At 36.8% G+C, this 17,030-nt stretch overlaps 2 protein-coding genes across 4 annotated transcripts in view; one reads left to right on the forward strand and one right to left on the reverse strand.

Annotated features, from left to right (window-relative positions):
• Positions 1–16,576, forward strand: part of INTS6 (integrator complex subunit 6) — an 89,962-nt gene extending 73,386 nt beyond the window's left edge. For both annotated transcript variants that reach the window (XM_027064770.2, XM_053214893.1), the window contains 7 exons: positions 231–446; positions 4,098–4,224; positions 5,290–5,432; positions 5,636–5,867; positions 9,913–10,284; positions 11,311–11,404; positions 13,297–16,576. In XM_027064770.2, the coding sequence (XP_026920571.1) occupies positions 231–446; positions 4,098–4,224; positions 5,290–5,432; positions 5,636–5,867; positions 9,913–10,284; positions 11,311–11,404; positions 13,297–13,390 (1,278 nt within the window). In that variant the 3' untranslated portion in view covers positions 13,391–16,576. The remainder of the gene's footprint in view (positions 1–230; positions 447–4,097; positions 4,225–5,289; positions 5,433–5,635; positions 5,868–9,912; positions 10,285–11,310; positions 11,405–13,296) is intronic.
• The window catches only part of SERPINE3 (serpin family E member 3), a 33,525-nt gene continuing 31,329 nt past the window's right edge, over positions 14,835–17,030 (reverse strand). For both annotated transcript variants that reach the window (XM_027064773.2, XM_027064772.2), the window contains exon 9: positions 14,835–14,960. In XM_027064773.2, the coding sequence (XP_026920574.1) occupies positions 14,917–14,960 (44 nt within the window). In that variant the 3' untranslated portion in view covers positions 14,835–14,916. The remainder of the gene's footprint in view (positions 14,961–17,030) is intronic.

A 17,030-nucleotide genomic window follows, 5' to 3' on the forward strand; every position in this document is an offset into this window, starting at 1 on the left:
TGCCCTGCTCCAGAAGGTTATTATAGTGATTTAAAACTGTAAGACATTATTATTTAAGCTATATTTAGTTTACCAAGAACTTGACATAAACTGTGCTACTTGAGGTTTTAACTTCTTACATACTTTTAAAATATAAATATGTATTTAATTTATAGAAGACCAAAACTATTAGTGTTTAATTTATTAATTTAGATTATGTCGAGACCAACTCTTATTTATTTTTACTTTAGGCCAAAATAGAATCTGATCGAGTCATCGGATCTGTAGGCAAAAAAGTAGTACAGGAAACTGGAATTAAAGTCCGAAGCCGATCACATGGTTTATCAATGGCTTATAGGAAAGATTTTCAACAGTTGCTCCAGGGAATTTCAGAGGATGTTCCTCACAGACTGCTAGACCTTAATATGAAAGAATACACTGGGTTCCAGGTTGCTTTGCTCAATAAGGTAATAGTTCTATGAATTTAATACTGCTCTGGATATATTCTGTTGTATTGTTGAATAAATCAAATTTTCTATTAGCTGATATTTAGTTTGTCCAAACTTTAGGAATACTTCTATACCTTTGTAGACTAATGATCATTAATACTATCATTGAATGAGTGAATTTTAGAATTAAAAAATTATACATGCCAAATCGATGAATAGATCAGTAAGCCAACCCATTCACTTATTTGTTAAATTCTTTAAATTTTTTTTTTTAATTTTAGAGAGAGAGAACAGGGGAGAGAGGCAGAGAGAGAGAGACAGAGAGACACATCTTAAGTAGGCTTCATACTCAGCACAGAGTTGGATGCAGGGCTCAATCCCACCACCTTAGAATCGTGACCTGAGTTGAAATTAAGAGCTGGATGTTCAACTGACTGAGCCACCCAGGTGTCCCCATTTATTTTATAGATGAGAAAACAGATGGGGCATCTAGCTGGCTCAGACGGTAGAGCATTTGACTCTTGTCTTGGTCATGAGTTTGAGCCCCATGTTGGATGTAAAGATTACTTAAAAAAAAGAAGGAAAGAATACAGAGGCTTAAAGATTGCCTAAAGTTACATAGCTAGTGGGAGAGTTCACTGTAGTTTGGTACTTAAACTGATGACCTTGGGTGCATAGCATGATTTTAAAATACTTTATGAATATTCATTATTATAAACATCCTCATCCCAGGGATGCCTGGGTGGCTCAGTAGTCAGTGAAGTGCCCAACTCTTGATCTCCGCTCAGGTCTTGATCTCAAGGTCATGAGTTGAAGCCCCACACTGGGCTCCATGCTGGGCGTGGGACCTACTTTAAAAAAAATTCTTCATCTCAGTAGACTTTTTTTGTAGAAACAGACATGCCAATCTAAAATGTATATGGAAAGTTAAAGGTCCTAGAATAGGTAAAAAATTTTGGAAAAAAATAATAAAGTTAGAAGACTTACACTATCTGTTTTGAAGCTTACTGTAAAGTTGTAATGATCATCAACATGTTCTGTTGTTGACATAAGGATAAACATATAGAGCAGTAGGACAGAAGAGAGTCTAGAAGTAGGCCCTCACACCTATAGTCCGTTGATTTCTAACAGAGGTGCCAGAATAACTCAGTGGGTAAGAAGACAATCTCTTCAGACATAGTGCTGGGCTCATGGGGAATTTAAGAAGCAAAACAGATGAACATAGGGGAAGGGAAGGCAAATAAGATAAAAACAGAGAGGGCAAACCACAAGAGACTCTTAAATACAGAGAATAAACTGAGGGTTGCTGGAGGGGAGGTGGGTAGGTGGACGCACTAAATGAGTGATGGGCATTAAGGAGTGCACTTGTTGAGACGAGCACTTGGTGTTACATGTAAGTGATGAATCACTGAATTCTCGTCACACCAATACTACACTATATGTTAACTAACATGAGTCTGAATAAAATAAAGTAAAAACAAAATGAACAAAAAAAAGAAATAGTGCTGGATCAATTGGATACCCATATTCAAAATAATAAACTTGACCCTTACATTACCAGTGCTCATGGTCTTAAATGTAAAAACTAAAACTATAAACTTCTGGAAGAAAACAGGAGAAAGTCTTCATGACATTGGGTTCAGGGGTCATTGATGATTTCTAAAATATAACACAAAAGGTACATACATAAAAAACTTGATAAATTGAACTTCATTAAAATTTAAACTTTTACACTTGAGATATCACCTCACGCCAGTCAGAGTGGCTGAAATGAACATATCAGGAGACTAGATGCTGGAGAGAATGTGGAGAAACAGGAACCTTCTTGCACTGTTGGTAGGAATGCAAACTGGTGCAGCTACTCTGGAAAACAGTGTGGAGGTTCCTCAAAAAATTAAAAATAGATCTACCCTATGATCCAGCAATAGCACTGCTAGGAATTTACCCAAGGGATACAGGAGTGCTGATGCATAGGGGCACTTGTACCCCAGTGTTTATGGCAGCACTTGCAACAATAGCCAAATTATGGAAAGAGCCTAAGTGTCCATCAACTGATGAGTGGATAAAGAAACTGTGGTTTATATATACAATGGAATACTACTTGGCAGTGAGAAAGAATGAAATACGGCCCTATGTAGCAACGTGGATGGAACTGGAGAGTGTGATGCTAAGTGAAATAAGTCCTACAGAGAAAGACAGATACCATATGTTTTCACTCTTATGTGGATCCTGAGAAACTTAACAGGATACCATGGGGGAGGAGAAGGGAAAAAAAAAATTAGGGAGGAAGGCAAACCATAAGAGACTCTTAAAAACTGAGAATAAACTGAGGGTTGATGGGGGGTGGAAGGGAGGGGAAAGTGGGTGATGGGCATTGAGGATGGCACCTGTTGGGATGAGCACTGGGTGTTGTATGGAAACCAGTTTGACAATAAATTTCATATTAAAAAAAATCAGCCATAGACCATATGTAAATGAATGGGTGTGACTGGGTTCCAATAAAACTTTATTTACAAAAAATAATAAAAAAATCAAAAAACAATTTAAACTTTTGTCTATAAAAGAAACTTGGTAAAATGAACAGGCAAACTACAGCCTGGGAGAAAAGTATGTACAGAATAAAGAATATGTATCAAAATAACATGAAGAACTCCTACAACTCAATATAAAAAGACAAATATCTAATTAAAAATTGGCAAAATATCTGAGCAGATACTCCACCAAATAAGATGTACAGATTGAACATGATGTAAAAAGATGCTGTACCTTAATGGTCATTAGGGAAATGCAAAATAAAACTACAATGAGATCCCACTTCCTATCCACTACACTGGCTGTACTTGTTATATAATTAGCAGTTCTTCTTGTAGGTATCTACATGAGAGCAATGAAGATGTAGGTCCATATAAAGGCTTTATATGCAAATGTTCATAGTAGCATTATTCATAATAGCCAAAAACTGTAAAGAAAACTGTTCATCAAATGGAAAGTGGATAAAGATATGCTATATCCATAGAATGGAATACTAGTCTGGAGTAAAAAGAACAGACTAGTGATACATGAACAATGTGACTGAATCTCAAAATATCATCCTTAGTGAAAAAAAGCTAGATAGAAAAGATTTGATATAGCAAAATTCCGTTTATAAAATGGAATGTAGGGAGACAGAAAGCAGATCGGTGGTTGCCTGGGGATAGGAAAAGGGATGGACTACAATGGGCACAAAGAACTTTTGTGGGATGATGGAAGTATTGTTAAACCGGATTGTGGTGATGGTTTCACAACTGTAAATTTACTGACACTCATCAAACTGTATACCTAAAATGGGTGATTTTATGGTACGTAAATCAAAGCTCTTTTTCTTTAAATTTTCAAAGTCTTTAAAATTTGGAAATTTGTTTTATAAGATACTTACTTTCCTTAGGCAAAATATATAATAAAATCTTGAAGAGATGTGAATTTGAGTTATTTGGTAAGTTCACTACCAATTTTTATCCTCTGGTTCCCAAAACAGTATATATTAAGATTGCGTCATAATTTCTTTATTCTATTTTTAAAGCTAATTAGACTTGTATATCTTATTTCCAAACCTTTACTGCAGGCTAGAGATTTTAGTCTCTTATAATTCTATATTTGAAAATAAATTTGCCTTTGAATGTTTTTCAATAGGATTTGAAGCCACAGACATTTAGGAACGCGTATGACATACCAAGGCGGAATCTTTTGGATCACTTAACAAGAATGAGATCTAATCTTTTGAAGAGCACCCGCAGATTTCTTAAAGGACAGGATGAAGGTTGGATCATAGTTTCAATAATGGTGTTTCTTTTGTGAATTTCTTTATACTGAAAAAACATAGTATAGTAGTGTAGCTTTTAAAGCATTGTAGTATCTCATTTTCTTTGTAAATTCAAACAAATGAAGTAAAAAGTGAGTCATCACTCATTCTCAGAATTTCTTTCTACCATCACTGTTTCCCCCAAATTTTATTCCCCAGAGGTGACACCCTTTGTTAGCAGCTCAGTATCTTTTTTGGCTTTGTTCATGCATTCACACACACAGGTCCACACATGCACAATCATTTTCTTGTGAAACACAATACTAGCATCTGGTGGTTTAACTTGGATGGTGAATACATGTCCTGTTCCTTCAGTTATACCCATGGCACTGACCACAGATCAAGTCAGATGAGAATTTAACTCTTTGCCATCTCTGACGTAAGCATTCCAGCTATACCTTTACTTACGTATTTGTTTAAATGTTTATTTATTTATTTTGAGACCGAGAGAGTGCAAGCGTACTTTGGGGAGGGGAGTGGGTGGGGAGAGAATCCCAGGCAAGCTCCACATTCGGCGCGGAGTCCGACACGGGGCTCTATCTCACGACTGTGAGATCATGACCTGCGCCGAAATCAAGAGTCGGACGCTTAACCAACTAAGCCATCTGGGGACCCCTCCCACCATAGCTTTATATAAAAAGGGTTATCTATATGTGATATGTCTTTTCTATAAATTCTGCTATAATTAAATTCTGCTTATTTGGAATATAATAGAAGAGACATTCCTTTTCATGGTAATGTTAACACATATTTGCTTATTCTATACACTCAAATTAACTGCGATATTTTTGTTTTATTTAGAAGGTAAAATCAGTTCTTTTAAATTTTATTTTAAAAATCTCAAAGACTTCATTTATGTCACAATATTTATGACGACAAACCAATTTTGCATATATGGGAAGGGAAGACTGCCTAGGATAACCCCAGATAGCATTGAAATATAAGAAGGTATTATTTGGTAATTAAACAGAGTATCATTTCAGTGAGGTTAACTTTTGTTATTGCTCTGTTCTGTTTGAAAAGATCAAGTGCACAGTGTTCCTATAGCACAAATGGGGAATTACCAGGAATACCTCAAGCAAGTACCTTCTCCACTAAGAGAACTTGATCCTGATCAGCCTCGAAGGTTGCATACATTTGGCAACCCATTTAAGCTAGATAAAAAGGTAAGCTTGAAACATTCCATTGTATAATTTATTTGTGGATTTAACAGTTCTAATTTCACTAAAGTAAGCTGAAGCTGTTTTGTTGGTAGACTAATAAATGTTAACATAGTTATAATCTGGTTGCTTTAATGGGAACTGGAATTAGTTGTGCCATTTAAAAACTATATGTAAATCTAGGGAAATTATATTCTCTTTTGTTACAGGGTATGATGATAGATGAAGCAGATGAATTTGTGGCTGGACCTCAAAATAAACATAAACGACCTGGAGAACCAAATATGCAAGGGATCCCTAAAAGACGTCGCTGTATGTCTCCACTGCTGAGAGGCAGACAACAGAATCCAGTTGTGAACAATCATATTGGAGGAAAAGGACCACCTGTACCTATGACTCAAGCACAGCCAGATCTTATTAAACCCCTTCCTCTTCATAAAAGTAAGAGTTTTTTAAAAATAAACATTATTTGCTGCTGTTTGTTTTTTGTGTGGGGAAGAGATTTTTGTAATAAAGTATAGAAAAAATTGATAAAGTCTAAGAGTGTCTAGAGAAGATAATTGTTTATTCTAAATTAGCGTGTAATCATAGTCCTTTTAGTGAACATTTGGACATTTCATGTATTTATTATGCTCTATTATAGCTGTCATGATCTAAATATCATTTATAAGCCTTAAGTATTTCAAAATAACAGGTATAGGGATGTTCTCAATACCCATAGAAAGGTGGTTTTCAATTACAGGTAACTTCAACAACTAATTATTAAATACATATGCTATGGTAAACAGTGGTAGGCATTGAGGTATCGCAGTGAATGAGACAATAGTGATCTCTGCCCCCATTTAGAATGAGGAAAGACAGTCATTGAACATTTCATTAGAAGTGTGGTGAATGTTCAGAAGGGAAGTCAGGTATGTTTTGGAAGCATGTGGCAAGAGGATTTTAGTCTGTGGGGTCAAGGCCCTTTATTGAGGAAGTTACGTTTAAGCCAACATTGGAAGGATGAATGGGAGTTGTTTCACTAAAGCTGTGCATTCAGGAGTCTTGCTAAGCAGTCTGCTGCATACTATGTGTATAGTAGTAGTATAAGAAGAGTCTGTGCAAACGTATACAGTAAAGAGAAGCAGTTAAGGGGCTGAAAGAACTCTAGTATAGCAGAGGTGTTGGGGGTGAGGCAAGATGAGAGATGAAAGATAGGTTGAGGCCAGATCATGGAGGGCCTTGGAGGCCATTGTAAAGATTCCAGACTTTAAGGACAATGAGAATCTTTGAAAGGTTTGAGAAGCTAGTGACCTCATCTGGTTAGCATTTTATAAAGACCAGGCTGACTGTCCTGTGCAGAGTACTGTTAGGGAAGAACAAGAATGGATGTAGGGGAACTCTTAGTAAACTAATGGAATCATTAATTATAGGTAGTGATCATTTGTGGCTTATAACTGGAGAGAACCAAATATTATATAACTCCTGAAGGGTTTATACAGTATCACTTCTGAAATACTCTTGCCAAAAAACAAAAAAGAAAGAAATCGAACCTTAACCTGATCAAGCCTCTAGATCTCACTACCAATTTATAGGAAATACAAGGATAGGAAAACATATCAAATGACAAAATAGGGAGACAATTAGCATAATCCAGATGGTGGGACACTGTAAGACAAAGAATATGGGATATGTGTATATCCAGAAAAAATGCATAGAAAAAAAGAGAAGTACAGAAGGATTTTATAGATTAAAAGGTAGTTAAAGGACCTATAAACCAATGACAGTGTGCAGGCCTGATTTGAACCCTGAATCAAACAAAATCAAACTTCCCTCCACAGACAGAAAATATATAAAGTAATTAGAGATTGTGAACACTGATAGGATATTTGATGTCATTAAATAATTATTAGATGCACAGAAAGCAGTTAAGGAACCCAGGGAAGAGCTAATGACCTGCTAGTGGAGTTGTGAGAAGAACATGTATTTGAGAAATACTTGGACACATCAGTAAAGACTTGATGATGACTGGCTGGATGTTGGAGTCAGGGCAAGAGAGGAGTTGAGAGATGCTTGGTAGGTGAGGGTAACGGGGTGGAGTAGAAGAGCAGATGATGAGTGATTTTAGAGGTGCCTATTAAGTTAGCCACATGGAGATCCTAAGGTAGAAGATGGATATTTTAGTTTAGAACTAAAGAAGAGACTGGGATAAAGAGGGAGGGGCAGGAGGCAGTCTTAGCCCCAATTGAAGTGAATTAAATCACACCAAAGAAAACAATGAGAAGAAAAAGCCTAGAACAGAACTTTGAAAGTGCTAAAGTTAGGGAGAGAAATGAGTTTCAGGAAAGATTGAGAAAGAAGAATCCAAGAAATAGGAGATGAGAAGAATTTGGTGTCGTGAGAGCTAAAGGGAAAGAGAATTGAGTGGTTGGTGGTTTCAAATGCTTCTTAAACAGGTCAGTCAAAAGGATTAGAAAAGTTCTATTGGTCTTTGGCTGCCTTAGCAAGAGCAGTTTTGCTCCCACAAAATCACTGGGAAGGCAGACAGGAGTGGTCCAGAGCCCAGAAGAAAGAATGCTACTTCCAGTGAAGCAGAAAGGGTATGGGCGCAAGTTGAACAGTGGCAAGTAGAGGAAGTTCCTGTTTCACAGCTCTGCTTTCCTTTCCTCTGTGAAGTGAGAGGTGATGTATGCTCCTGAGTGGGAGGCAGGGATTGGGAAAGTCCGAGGTGTTAAGAGAGCGGAGAAGGTTAGAATGATCTTTTGTGGGAGAGGGAGGAAATGTCGTAATAAGATTGCTGGGTCCTGTTTCTCCACTAGTGCTCATCATTCCAAATGCACATCTAGAGCAAGCAGATAGAGTCGGCAGATTTGGGGTTTTGCCTGGCAGGGAGGACAATAGAATGAGAGAATTTAGGACATTGGTAAAAAGTAATGCATATGGGATATAAGTTGGATAGACAAGAAAGAGGAATCTAGAAGGTAGGATCTACTCATTGGGAGGGAGAAAGTGGAGGAGATGCTGAAGTAAGAGTCTGGCTGAGTTACAGAGCCAACAGCAGGAGTCCTGCAAAGATAAGGGTTATGCTCCTCTGCCCGTGAATTTGTGTTTGATTTGAGAGCCAAACAAGGTGAGACATTAAATTGAGGCCATGTTCTTGGCAGGTGATCTGCTTAGACACTGAAGTCCCATACAACAGTAATTCTTAAACTTTAATGTGTCATTGCATCACCAGGGGATCTAGTTAAACTGCAGATTCTGAATTCATTGTTTAGGGCAGGGCTCAAGGTGAACATTTCTAGCCAGCTTTCTGATGATGCTAACACTGCTTGTATTAGACCACATTTTGAGTAGTAATGATCTAGGATAATGCCCAAGGGACATCAGGGTGGGAGGAAGACTGCGAGCCAGGTATGACCAGAGAGGTGTGCCTTAGAGATCAATAAAGACAGTGATAGGAGAGAGAGGATGAGTGTAGTGGCCTCTACTTTCTCCCTCCCATTTATCAGAGCAAGAGTGTTATACGAGTGCAGGGAGAAAGTAACTTGAAGTGGCACTGGAAGGTGAAGGAATCGGTGACTGTACCTCCTTATTTTAAGTCCATGGAGAGTGTTTGAGAGAAAGCAGTTTCTAACTCCAAGTCTGAAAAGAAGAGCAGTTTCTTTGTCAGAGAGCTGCGTTTCAGTTAAAGCGGGAGTCGTTACAGAGAATATTTAGGAAAATTTGCAAATCATGGACGGGGATTTAGGAGGGAGTCAGAAGTTTGAGGGCTTTTTGTGGGCATGAGTTTACCTTTGGACGATAAATGAGGGAAGTAGAGATGACTTCAGCGGGTGTCCTGGAGGTTTGGTGAGCAGTCAGGGAACTTACAATTCAGCTGCTTTCTGTGGGGGGCAAGTGTTTGTAAGCTTTTTTAAGTCCAGTAATCTGATGAACTGCAGTGGGCACCAGGCTGTGGGCACTGTTCTGCGTTGCTCAACTAAAGACTGGATGAGTGGTTATAAGAAAAGAGTGTACTGTAAAGTGACCTGTCTGACAGTGGGTTCCCAGCAGAATATTGAACACTTTGGACTCCCTGTGTTTACTTTTGCCTCTAAATGATAGTAGACTGTATAAGGCAGAGGTAAGTTGGAATGAGTTAGGACTCTCTAAGGAAAGGGTAACCCTGATAATCTTGGTCATATATGTTCCCCTAAAGCATTAGAAATTTGCTTGTTCAATAAAATTGCCATAGAATAAAGCAGAGAACTAAAAGTTGTGTGAAATTTGGCTTTTATTTTTTTTCCTAAGGGCAAAAATTTTACAGATTTTGTAAGTACTGTAAATGTTTCACATTGAAACCCACCATCTCTTTGGCAAATCTTAAGAACCATATCATATTATTTGTTAATTTGCATCCATCAAGGAGATTAGTTGTGATTTGCTGTAATATTATTTGTAGCTGTTTTCTTACTGTGTGCTTTGAAGTTGGCTCACGTCAATTTTTTCTTCTTATCTTTGTTTTTAGTTTCGGAAACCACTAATGATTCGACAATAGATGATGTGGTTGAAAATCATGTTGCAGACCAACTTTCATCAGATATTACACCAAATGCTATGGATACTGAATTTTCAACTTCTTCTCCAGCCAGTTTACTGGAACGACCAACCAATCATACAGAGGCGCTTGGTCATGACCATTTAGGAACTAATGACCTCACTGTTGGTGGATATTTAGAAAATCACGAGGAGCCAAGAGATAAAGAACAATGTCCTGAAGAGAATATACCAGCATCTTCACTCAACAAAGGAAAGAAATTGATGCATTGCAGAAGCCATGAAGAGGTCAACACTGAACTAAAAGCACAAATAATGAAAGAGATCCGAAAGCCAGGAAGAAGTATGTATAATTAGAGGCAAACCCCATATTTGATATCTGTGTGGGCTCAAAAAAAAAAAAAAATTTAGAAGCATATACCTGATTCTAGATCAGTTTTGAACAACATTTGAGCTATGTAAGATTTGATCTTTATTCAGCCTACAAACACTAAATGTCTGTTATATCCAAAGTAGTATGGTGTAGATATGGTAAGCAGGAGGGACTGAGAGCAGAGCTTGAAGAACACACAGACAAATTACACATAGTTCCTACTATGACAGGAACCCGTAGTCTTGAGTATTCTTCTAAACAGCAACTGGAATTTAATGTAGCAGCAAACCCCCAAAAGTGTAGCGAATATTAAATAGTTTCATCTCTGTAGAGTTCCTGACATAGTGTCTACCACTGTGTTTAAGGGTTAAACTATGATGGTGAGCAGGGATGTGTTTAGGCCAAAACCCTAAAGTTATAAAAGCATCTATGAAATGAATATAAAAGAACTTTGGCATAAAATTTCAGTATTATGACATCCATTCAAAGATGTTGACAGATTGACGGACCGTGTGCTTTAATGGAACACCCATGGGTGGTTCAAAAATGGGTAAGACAGCCCTTGCCATTTAGGAGTTTATAGTCCTTGGCAGAATTTTAGGTGAAAACTTGAAACTGAACTAGCACTCTTAACCATTTTTTCTGTCTCCATATGCCCCTCCCCATCTTGTTAACTGGAGTTGAGAATTTAAATTATAAGTACGCAATTTTATAAAGGCTACTTGCTGCTGCTTTTTCAGTGGCCAGTACCAAAAGCTAGTCACGTACTTTCTAAGCTTTATGTTTGATATCTTAATGGGAACTTTTACCAAAACTTCTGTGTTTACCAAGTTATTTTATCTTGATTGATATATGATGAAATATGTGTATTAGTGAGTGGTAGAATATTTTGGTTTGGTTTAGCATATCTTGATACCGTAAACTGCAGTAGAAAAATATTGAATAAGAGTGCATAGAAAAGCCACTAATTTTTTTCTTTGCTTCTCTTGTTTTAAGAATATGAAAGAATCTTCACTTTACTGAAGCATGTGCAAGGCAGTTTACAAACAAGACTAATATTTTTGCAAAATGTCATTAAAGAAGCATCAAGGTAAATAATCTGTTGTACATTATGAAATGATTATGAAATGAGTCCCCAGTTTACAGTCAGTGTTGTAACAGTTGTGACTGTTATAACAGTATCTGTACTTGTTGTGTTATGCATGCATATGACACAGCCATGTGTGTCCTCCTCCTCCTCCTCCTCCTCCTCTGTTTTAGTTTATTGAAAGAAATTCACTTAAAAAATAGCCACACACAAATTCTTCACCAATTATGGACCTTTTCTCCCTGTAGATGATAGATACTTGCATAATTCTCATTGATCCTACTCTGTGCCTTTTTGGGGTCTTTATATTTTATAGCCTTCAGCTTTTCTCCTTTATATATTTGGACTACAGTTGATATTAATCAGTGATTAGAAATAACCTTGGAAGACAATATTTGAATGCTGTTCATTTGTACGTGGGAAAACATGTAATTAAGGGGAGCAGAGTTGGACAAATGGGCCTTATTCTGATTGCTTCAGTAGCCCAGGATTATGTATTTTAATACAAGGAATGTGGATCAAGATCATAAATGGTAACTATGAAGTGCAATTAACTGGAAAGCATAGTTGTATGAGTAGTGAGTACACAAAACATTTTTCCTTGAAGACTTCTTTAGTATTATAAGAAAACTTAGGGTTATCTCCTCTGACCTTTCAAATATACACAGCCTTTAAAAGTCCCCCAGTTTCTTCCATGCTATTCTTAAAGGCATTTTTAGATAGAGCAGTTACTTGGTTTTTTTTGTTTGTTTGGGTTTTTTTTGGAGTAGCTAGAGCATACACCACTTTGAGGGTTCAAAATAAGGCAGTAACTTTTCATGTTACTTATTTTGAGTATTTATTCTTTATGTAACATTCTGTCAGCTCAAACTTCATCATGGATTTAGCTATATTCCTGGTGGCCTGCACTCTCTACTTCTAACACCTTTTAGAGAGTTGTGTAATATTATGGTGGCTATTCATATTAATTTACAAGTAGAGAGGAAGTGGATATAGATTGGACAGTGTTTTTGGATATTCTAAAAAGCATCAGCAGTATTAATAACTTATGTAGACGAATGCAATTTTAGTCTACTATATTAGTGAAGAAAATTTTAAATTGCCACTTGAACTTTCAATGTTTGCTATATTATCCTATACTGCAGATGTCTAATTATCCTTGATTTGTTAGCTTTCAAACTGTAATAGTAGAACACCAGGGTTTTTAAACGTTACTATCCAACTGTCATTTCTTCTTCCCTTTTGTGGGGATTATATTCATACTTTGTTCACATTCTTTCAACATACAACTTTTAAAGAGCATAGGAAGTACGGGCACTTGGGTGGCTCAGTCAGTTAAGCGTCCGACTTCAGCTCAGGTCCTGATCTCACGGTTCGTGAGTTCGAGCCCTGCGTTGGGCTCTGTGCTGACAGAGCCTGGAACCTGCTTCGGATTCTGTGTCTCTCCCTCTGTCTCTGCCCCTCCCCAGCTTGTTCGTTCTCTCTCTCGCTCTCGCTCTCTCTCTCTCTCAAAAATAAACAAACATTAAAAAAAAATTAAAGAGCATAAGAAGCTATTGGAATCATTGCTTTAGGAGTCCAAATTTTGTTGGAATATTTGTAACCCTTGTAAATGTTAGGGTTTTTTTTCTTTTTGGTTGTGGAACAAATATCTGACTTCCATTGTACCTGGGCCTGGATTATTTGTTTTAGGAACAAACTCCAATTCTGCACTGATAAAATAATTTGCTTATTATCTTCCAGTGGATTTTATATATCATAAAGTTGTTGTTTTTCATTTTCATTTTACTTTGAAAAATCTTCCCAAGGCAGTTTCTGTCTTTAAAAAAAGCATTATACTGATCTATATCCATTAAAAAGAAATTGAGAGTGCTATCACTTATTTTTTTATACAGGTTTAAAAAGCGAATGCTAATAGAACAACTGGAGAACTTCTTGGATGAAATTCATCGACGAGCCAATCAGATCAACCATATTAATAGCAATTAAAAGAAAACAGAATGTGGCCACTTATTTCACTATCTTCTCCAAATACAAAGTAAATACAAGACTGTTGTGATCTTGAATTCATTTTTTGACATGCATTGTTGGCTATTTGAAATACTAAGAGCAAGTCTACAGATCCTTTTTCCATCATTTTACAGTGACCTTTTCTTCATTTTGGTTTATTTTTGTAATGTGAAAAATATCACTCTAAAACACATTTTTATTTAACCAACTAAAAATATTCCTCCAAATCTCTTGCTTGTCATTGACTCTTGCGTGTCAATTTCCCTCAGGTTCTATTTTCTTAAACCAACCTTTAAAATTGTCACCTCTGTTAAGGTTGAACTTTGCCAAAAAAAAAAAAATAATAAAAAGTTACTTTGTAATTTTTGGGGAAAAAAGCACATACATTAAAACTAGGTAATGTTTTGTATATACAGTTATTTTGGATATATTATTGTAAGTTGTACAAATGTATTTTGAAGAATATTTAAGAAAAGCACTTTTGTTATTCCATCAATAAATGCTCTATTTTACTCTTGTGTGGTTTAGGAAATAATCACATTTAAAGTAATCATTTAAAACCATCTTAAGGATAATGGAATTTTAAAGGCCTTGCTTTTTAAGCATTGGACAAATACACCACTTGAAGTTCATATTTGTTAAAGCTAACTGTAATTATCTGTTACATAATCTGCATTGTCTTTTTACTCTATGTTCTTAGATTTTGTTGGCTACACCAACATACTCCCATTTCTGCCTAGATAATAGAAAAGATGGGATCTGTGGCAAATAGGCAGACACTTTAAAAGCTGTTTAAAACGCAGACATCTTTGACATTATTGGTTTCCTTACTCCCCTTCAACGTCTTTTTCTGTTCTCACTAGGATTATGGGTGGCACTAAGTTGAAGCTGCCAGTTAGGGAGGTGTAAGTTTGGGGCACACCACATAGTCTGAAATGGCCAGCCTTTAGCAGCTTGATGCCATGCTTACAGAAGTCCCACAACAAATTGGGAGTTCAAAGGGGACCTCTTTGTTTTCCTCTGCTGTTCTTACACTTAAACTCTTCATTTTGTTTAGAAGCTAAATGGAAAGGAAACATTTAAGATGACTTTGCCTCATTTTGTATTCCCCCTGAAATACCCAGGATAAGGAAAAACCAACACTATTCATTGTCCGCTCTCAGTCCAACACGACCTCAGATGACTTCACTGAGGACGTTGACCCTGTGACCAGACTCCTCACTCACCTTTCATAGATCACTGCTGTGCCTTGTAGTGCTTTTGGGGTAACCAATAGAAAAGAAGGTTAAAATACATTTAGATTAACAGAGGGCAAAATAAATTTATAAAATTATAGTAAAATTGATGGAATTTTAGTTTCATAATATTTGAAAATCACATACCCTTATCTTTTTACACTTTCGCGGAACATTTTTAAAATTTCAGGGGTATAGCAGAATGCAATTGTAACTTTTTATGAAGAAAAGCATAGTTGACAGTGGAGAACATGCTTGAGATCTCTTAATTTAGTCTAGGGGATTTGAAACGCTCCCAATACTGAAGACAAATCCTGTCAAGAAAAAGAAGCATTTAATGTAACGTTACATAGTATTTTCATATGCAATTCTTTAAACCTTTTTTACCTCTACAAAATACCTTTAAAGTAGGATATCATTTCATAGATGGAATTGTCAAGGTAATTACCTGCAGTCACTGCTAAATTCAGGAGCTACACAAAATCCAGAATATATTGTCTGGATTTAATTGTCTTAAATTATGTATATTTAGATTCTGAGATTAATAGAAGGGATTACAAGTCATTCGGATAAAAGTTCATACTTAACAAGAATATTTAGGAAGGGGGTTCAGTCTATTCCGATGTTTAGCAGCTTTCCTTATCAGGAAGTTCTTATTTCCATTTTATAGATTGCTCCTGAGGTGATCATCTTTAAACCCTTCACCTTGATTACATTCTGGGGATGAATCTGGGAAGAGCAGTTTGTTCAGTCTCCTCTTTCTGTCCTTAATCTCTCTGTCACCATACTCGATAGCCTCATCCAAAACCTAGTCATAAGGTTTGAAACTAATCAAAACTCAAGCTTAATATCCCATCTCGAAGGTTTTTTACATTTTAAGAAACTGGGCATATTCGTTAAATTAGTGAAATACTATAGAATTCTTGTATGCAACGGGGGGTTGAATTTAAGGGGAATATCCTGTCTTTTTGGGCCCTCTAGGTCACTGGGTGACTTTAGGCTGGACAAATGGTATTCTCTAACAGTTTAATCTTGAGATTAAGATCGTTTTTCTTAATGTTCCCATATGTGTCCCATTTGTCAATGGATTCATTATTTGCCCTTATCAGTAAGATGTGTCCATTTGGTGTACTGAAGGCTGAGACTGATTTCTATCTCTTCGACACCCCTCTCACCAGGAGAGTAGTCACTGTGCCGTGTATGGTGTGGGCAAGTACCTCCCAGAAAGAGGTAAATAAATTCACAAAGACTATATTCAGATGTGCGGCGGATTATGGAACTGGTTTTGGATTAGCCTTTTATGTTCATGTGTTTACTGAGGCAGTTCTGAAAACTCCTATCATCGAAACAGTGGTGTGTCCTTTACTAGTGCAGAGGTTTTACGTCATTGTTACGCAGCTGAATTCCAAAAGAGATGTCGGTCTCTTTAACTGTCATCAACTTTTATTGGCTATCAGCTTTTGACAATGACCTTCCTATTTGCATTTAGTCCTGTCTCTGTTTCTTGAGGGAGTAGAGCCTGTCACTTTTTTCATCTTTCATTTTTTGGACATGTATCCTTTCTAAGAGAGGGCTCTCTGTTGCCTGTTCTGAGTGATAAGTGACAATTTCATCTAATAAACATGGGGATGGAATGATCATGGTGAAATCCTAGGAGGATATATTCTGTTGATGGACTTTTTCTCCCCAAATAATCCCCCAATAGATTATTTCCTAGTGAATGATTATCTTCATCCTTTTTGTCACAAAAGTGTTCCTTTGATTTCCAGCACAAGTTACAGCAGTATGCAAATGATTCTCAGATAAAATGATGTTGACAGTATTTCCTTAACAATTTATGTAAAACTTATGCGTAATTTTCATTATTCTAACTTTTGACTTTTTTTTTCTCTCCATAAATAAAAATAATGCCTGATGTTTAGTTAAAGTAGATCCACTTTTGCTTGATTTTGTTAGTCTTGTTCCATCCTATTTCTTTTTAACACATTGTTTCGACTTGCCAACAACTCTTTACTGAGAATCTCTTTTCCTTCCTAGGCTGATAAATAATGGGGAGGGGGGAGGGGGAAACACGGAGAGGAATACTTAGAATCCTTTTTCATCGCAGAAATGAGAGGAGCTCCGCTTGTCCCTCTGATGTGCTGAGGCTTTGCCTGGTCCATACCATTTCTGGCTTAAGATGAGGTTGTATAGTGGAACTAAGAAGTACTTGGGCAAACACTTGATTTTTGTGTAATTTCGGCCAGCTTGAGAAAGACCAACAGAAAAACTATAGAAATCTAGGTGCATTCACTAGAATACTGGGGTTGCTGAGTCGAAAGACTCCTTGGACACATGAGTGCCCTGAAGGAGCTATATCTTTTGTCCTACAGTGATGAGAAAGT

The sequence above is a fragment of the Acinonyx jubatus genome, chromosome A1, assembly GCF_027475565.1.
Source record: "Acinonyx jubatus isolate Ajub_Pintada_27869175 chromosome A1, VMU_Ajub_asm_v1.0, whole genome shotgun sequence".
NCBI classification, from domain to species: Eukaryota; Metazoa; Chordata; class Mammalia; order Carnivora; family Felidae; genus Acinonyx; species Acinonyx jubatus.